The sequence below is a fragment of the Trichoplax adhaerens genome, genomic scaffold (genome assembly GCF_000150275.1).
Source record: "Trichoplax adhaerens TRIADscaffold_10 genomic scaffold, whole genome shotgun sequence".
In the NCBI taxonomy this organism is placed as follows: Eukaryota; Metazoa; Placozoa; class Uniplacotomia; order Trichoplacea; family Trichoplacidae; genus Trichoplax; species Trichoplax adhaerens.
In genome coordinates, this window is record NW_002060952.1 from 407,568 (window position 1) to 414,317 (window position 6,750).

At 34.2% G+C, this 6,750-nt stretch overlaps 1 protein-coding gene across 1 annotated transcript; it reads right to left on the minus strand.

The window, feature by feature from the left end:
- Positions 1-1,190: 1,190 nt before the first annotated feature.
- Positions 1,191-2,101, minus strand: TRIADDRAFT_59200 (uncharacterized protein; the record flags this gene model as incomplete). Its single annotated transcript, XM_002115325.1, has 2 exons — positions 1,191-1,571; positions 1,763-2,101. The coding sequence occupies 2 exons, from the start codon at positions 2,099-2,101 to the stop codon at positions 1,191-1,193; spliced, it is 720 nt and encodes a 239-aa protein (XP_002115361.1).
- Positions 2,102-6,750: the final 4,649 nt, after the last annotated feature.

Consider the following 6,750-nt stretch of genomic DNA (forward strand, 5'->3'; position numbering starts at 1 on the left):
CTGTGCCTAGCATGAAACAAATTTTGACAACGATAGAATAATATTTAGCACTAAAATGATAATTTTACTACATAATCATTTGATGGTTTTGCGCTTTCGCCCAAAATAATAACAATACCTTTCAAAAATTGTCTTTTATGAACTTGAAAGTCCTCTAGCCGTTGCGAAGAAACCAGTATCACCTTGAGAGAAACGCGGCTAGATTCAATCATTATATTATAGTTCTTGCAGACCCTATCAAGGGAAGACATGTACAATTGTGTATGATGTGATACAGAGATATAAGATTTTAAACAATCACGCGAGATAGCGTCTTCTGAAAGAACGTTAGAAATAATTATATAATATAATAAATGATTAGCGCTAATACTAATAATAAAAATTATGGAGGTAAAGATATGGTAGCAGCTGTGGCAGTAATATAATGTGAAAGAAGAAAATACAATGCAATATTAACACTGAAATGATCAGTCACATAGTCATTAAGACTGGATTGATATTTTGTTAATACAGTAAATTTTAAGCAGCCAATTTACTGCTCACAGTACGGTAAGATTATGCAACATATCTACTTCTATTGAAGGATTCAGTTTAGTATAAAATTCAGATATTGAAACTTGAAATCCTGTTATAGTAAATTAGTTTACACAAAAAATACTATTTTTATCAATAAGATGCATACAAAGCTGTACTGATATAGTCTCTCTTTCATCAAGATAAAGATTCCAACTCCACTTCCAGCGTACGCCGATTTTTGACTTTGATTTACCACAATTTCATATTTAGCTTATGGATGTATGCATAACCAGAAATAGCAACTATAATTATCGATCCTCTCAAATACTATGCAATACATGCATATTTTTGCATTGTACATGATGAGAGTTTTTGCCGATATGAATCAAAACAAAACTATTTCGTACGTAGTATGTTTATTACAACTTTTTGCCATAATAGTTGGCTTCTGAAGTAATGTAAATACTCTTTTAAGGTTAATAAATGAAGAATATAAGTTGGCGTCATATCTGAAATGTAAACCCTAGACAAATCATTTGATGAAGCGTATAATTAGATAAAATCCCAGATTATGCTATGAAAAATATCGGATCGCAAGTAATTTTTGATAAAAAAAGTCAGAAATGATATCTGTAACAGACAGATAAAGTAGTGAACCTTGGCTAAAAATTTTCTTAGTCAGATTTAGTATGAGATGGAGTTGATTTTTTGTCAGATGTCTGATTTCTCTGTTTATCGCGAGATGTTTCCGAAGTGTTATTTCCTAAATCGAGTAAGTCAATGGGTGCCTCCAGTAAACTATTTCGATCGGATTCTATTACCCAATTGGTTAATTTACCAATGCCATAGCCAAAGGCGGAAATAATGAATATCACACTGCCCTGAGCGATTAGGTTATCTCGAAGCAACGGCTTTTGTAATATTCGACTGTCTATTATTACAATTATTATAGCTAAAACTAAAGATACAGCTAAGCAAAACAAGGGTCTTCTGCCTTCCTTGCGACGTTGCTCTTGCAAGGTATCCAATGATTGTTTCAAGCATTCTTCAATTTTCTATCACCGTAACAAAAATATACAAGGCGAGTTTATAATATCATTGTTATTCAAAAATGATATATATTACTCCTTAATATTACAGCAGCAAGATCCAGTACAAATCTATTCGTCATTTACAGATACAGATCATTGCCTTGTACTTGGAGTATCATGATGTCATTATTTTGCATTGGTAATAAGAATGTTACCTTTTTGCCCCTTGCATCTTTAGTCTTTTCAGCTGCAAGGCGGTAGCTGATCACAGCGTTTTTGTAATGTTGAGCGCTATGTTCTATCTCAGCTTTCATAATATACCCATCAGGCTTATTTCGCGATCTTTGTATATATAATATAGCATCTTGAAGTGCTAAAGAATGATGCTCCATTTGTAAAAATACTTTGGATCTCTTTAAATACAAATGATATACAGCCGGCTGTATCTTGATTGCTTCGGTATAATGCAAAGCTGCTTCTATAGGTTTCTTCTCTTCCGCGGCAGCATCGCCTTTTTTTTCAGCTTCAACAGCCCGTTGTTCCCAAGACGACATGATTGCCTTTAAAATATCAATGTCAAGTCGATCAATTGAAACTGACGATGAGTTCAATTCAAGCGGATAGACAATGCAGTATATCGATACAGAGCAGACAATATGATCGATTGTAAGAAACCTGTAAAATATCCACCTGAGTAGGCTATCAGAGGTAAAAATTTCACCAGTTGTAAGCTGAGGTATGATTGATTAATTAATTGGTATCCTGTACGTAGTAGTGGCGTATCCCCGTAGGTAGACGTGGACAAGCGATGAATCCGGGTTCTAATTGAAGCCTCTACAACACCAACTTGACCAGGCTATCAGAGTCGAAAATTTCTACAGTTGTAAGCTGAGGTATGATCTATAAAGTGGTTTAATAGTATGTATGTATGTATCAGTGGATATAGAAGGAAGATTGAATAGAAAGTCAATGCTTGCAATAGGCTGGAAAAGTCGAGAAATGGACGTCGAAAGAAGGCCAAGAACTACAACGTTGCCAATTGCATCCACTGTCACTGCCGTCGTCCAGTTGACATGAGCAGGAAAGCTACTGTCTCATACCAGTCATAGATACAATAGACTACGCTAGCAGTAACGTTAGTATGCGCTATAGAGTTACTCCATCAAGGCACAGTTGGACACCGACATAAACGGTACTGTACCGTACCGTACCATATCGTACCGTACCATATCGTACCGTGCCGTGCCGCGCTCTCTTCCAGTACTGCATGCTCCTTTTCCAAACCGATCAATCAGCTCATACTGTACTCTACACATACGCATGTACTGTACACTGTACAGTACAGTATCCTATGCGGACATTTTTGGACGGAATCCGGTCCATTTTTTATACAGTACTGTGTGTGGAAATAGTAAGCTCTGATGCTACATTGGTGAATATTAAAGTGTTGAACTTTATATTCAAGAATTGAAAAGGAAAAAGATCGCGTTGATGGGTACAGTAGGTTACTATTCAGGAAAAGTTCTCGAAATACTTAAAATATGGAATATGTTTACTACTTCTCCCAGATTTTTAGATGGCAATGTATATCGAAATTATTGCTGTATGCCTTAACTATTCTGGCATAGACAGTAGTTCAATACTGGTGTAAGTATGGCATTTTTACCTTGGTTGAAGTCCTAGTTTTTCCCTTTTCCTTTATCGAAAGAGAAAAATAAACATGCTCTGTGTGGCTCATAAAGAATTCTCGACGATTGAAATGATATGAAAACACAATTTGAAGACCGAATTAGACAAATTTGGTATCAGTCTGTGATAAAGTGTCTTCTTTAAAATACAACAAGAACTACACTTTCTTGTAAACTTCACTTTATTACATAACATTATCTTAGCCTTAAGCTTAGTTGGGGCTTCACTACACACTAAGTCCACAGTCCAAAGACTATCCTTGTGTAAACGTTGACATTTTTTTCGATTTGTGCTATCCTACAATGGGGTTAATTTCGAAATTTTTGATATAAAAAGTATTTAGTGATATTCAGTATGGTATACAGTAATAAGGTATGACAATTTCAGCCAAGTATTCTAACAAATTTTCATTAACTGGCGGGATTTACTATACACTGTACAGTTGAGGGACTTTCAAGACTTAAACTTAGTCTTAGTAGCCCTTGGTACAGTTACTGCCGTCCGGACTCCGGTAGAGTTGCGTTGTGCTAGAATATGAGTAGATAACGTATACTTTACCAGAGACTTGGAAGAGAAAATAGAGAATCATAAAAACTTCGAAATGACGTGGAAAATTGTTCAATTTTTTCATTTTCCCATGTGGCATTAGTATGGACAGATTCCTACTTTTAGGCTCATGACATTAGAGAAGGATTTCTAAAAGAGAAGTCCCTGCATTACAATGTCAGAACGATGAAAATATGTGTAATAAGCTTGAAAAGAATCAGACTAAAACTGCAAGCAGTAGTAGGCTACCAAATAGAAATTCGTAATTGATTCAGTATTCTTAACGAGGTTCACTTTAGTGCTCAAGTTCTAGTATGGTATAGTTTCGGTGAACTCTTTTAATTGTTGCGGCAAAATTTTACAGACAGAATTGATAACCATAATTTATAATTTAACCCCTTAGGTTAATAAGCGCAATTGTACATTAATTAAAATAAAAATCTATATCTTGAAGCAGAAAGCGCTCTAAGGAGTGGCGGTATCAAACGTCGATAATTACATAAGTGAAACAGAAAATTTATACTATATAAGCTCAGTAAAATGGATGAACCTTAAAGCTGCGTAGTCGTATTTTTACCATGATGCTATGGAATAGACTAACGGATTTTCAAACGTACGTGTACAGCATGCAATATTTTAAAAGACTAGGTGTTCAAATGCAGTGTTGTAGAATAAAATCGCTCATTAAACAAAACATCACAAGCAAATACTAAATTATGGTTGGAATAATTGATAAAATTCATTGTATACTTCAATCTTGATGTACAGAAGTATTTTTATTGACAGTGAAATTCAAAAACGCTACTCATTCTAATCGTTAAAAGAATCCTTCATCAAATACCATGAATTCCGCTACGGTTTGTGCTTCATTGGAATCATTACAGCTCCAGCCTTACACAACTGTTTTTACTGTATTTTCGTTCATTTTGCCAGTGGTAAAAAAATAGAAAAGACCACAATCATAATACCCGTAGTATATGCATAATAAGTAAGATGGCAGCGCTAGCCGGAGGGGACTAGTGGTGTCAAGGATATTACATTTAGGCGTTAGGATACTGAAGTCGAATGTTACTAATGGATAATTTAGAGACAATACCTGTAGCGATTACGTTGTCTAGGTTTTACTACTGTAATATTCAACAGTAAAATTAAGTAGTAAACTATTTTTACCAACTAACTTTAGAAAATAATTTAATGATGAGTGACCGTTCTGTAGTAGGGGAAATATTAGTACTGATTATACTAGTCAAGCTGCGAAGCGAGTGTTATGCTTACAAGTAATTTATCCTCCTTGACTTAAAATCAGTTTTGCTCATAACGTCGCTAACTCAATGGATAGCACCGTATCAACAGATATCCCGAATAACATTGGCCTGCGTTAACCATAGCATTGAATATTTTGCTTTTACTATCTTTTTAAATCCATTGAGAATGTAATGTTTAATGTTGCAGAAACTTGAATACCCATGTGCAATGGAGCGTTCAGTATCATTGATAAAAGTTTGAAAATATCCATGGTATTTTCAACTAGGTATTAATTTTATTTAACTTCGCCTTAAGCGTACCGTAGTGAAGTGGTTCCTGTGATAGTCTTATACATGCAAACATAGAGTAATTCGCTTGTGGTGGGTGTAAAATCGTAGAAGTAAAAGAAAGAAAAAGCTCTTTGGTAAACCAACAACCTTAATTACTATACAATGTACTGTACATACTGTATACCGTTAAAGGTCACTTTAAACCAGAGTTTGATTATAATTCTTAGGACTCGACGATACAGTATCAAAGACCTCTCGCATCCATAGCATTAATCCATCATTGAGGCAGACAAGCAATCTTCGCCGCTGTCTTGATTCAGTATTCACGCTATCGTTTGGCGATACGCCCGATTTTACAAGTATAGCTCATACGAGCTTTAGTAATATCGCTCTATGTACATTACATTATAAATCTAAAAGCGCATCAACTTCAGTTCCATAAATCTATCGCGATTACTGTCTATGTAAGTAATAAATTAATCTCTGTTTGACTTCAACATGGCCAATTGAACGTCATATTTGACGTATTTTGTACGTAAACGTTAAATTAGCCGCTATTTTACCACAAAATAATCTGTTGCCTGGGCCATAAGACCAGACTTAGACAATATTTGCTATTATGACCCACTCATCAATAAATAATAATATTTACAATTTCCATTATCAACATGTTACAATGCTGTTAGTATCGTAAATACAGAATCTTATCATTTAGCAACTGAAATATACTTATGTAGAGGTATGTCCTAACAGAAGCCATTTATGTACTTAGAAAATCTATATGCAATTGATGATGTAGCTTATTATCGCTAAACTTAGCAGAAACTGCTAATAGTATATTTTGATAATGTAAATGTTACTCTATGTCTAATACTGTGACCCAAAATATTATTCTAGGCAAGAGAAATGGAAAAAGTAAGATAATGAAGAACTTGTTTTTGTAAGCTATTCTTCTATATAACTGAGGTCTTTTCATGATATAAATAGTAGCTATGGCTTTAACTTTATATCTAGGGTTATAGCAGGTTTTTGTTGCACTAAGACACAAGTTACTTAAAACTATGATTCTCTTAACAATAAATAGTATTTAAATTAATCTTTCAATTATTCATACAATAACAATTTCCTTCATTTTAGCAAGAAATCAACCTACTATATTCTATGATATCGCATTTCAACAACCCCCTATACACTTTATGAATTAATGTTGATATCATTATCGTAGCTAATTAAAACTATCAATCTCATCAATGTTCTAGAATTCTTCATTAAATAATATGTGAATATGTCAGTTAATGCGGTCCATATTTAGTCGAACTTAACAAATTAAACTGTTAACGTTAACAATCTTGTAAGAACCGCATCATATGATCTTAAGGTGCATGTGAACACTTAATAATACCAGAAAGGTAACATGTGTCTTCGTTTATGGC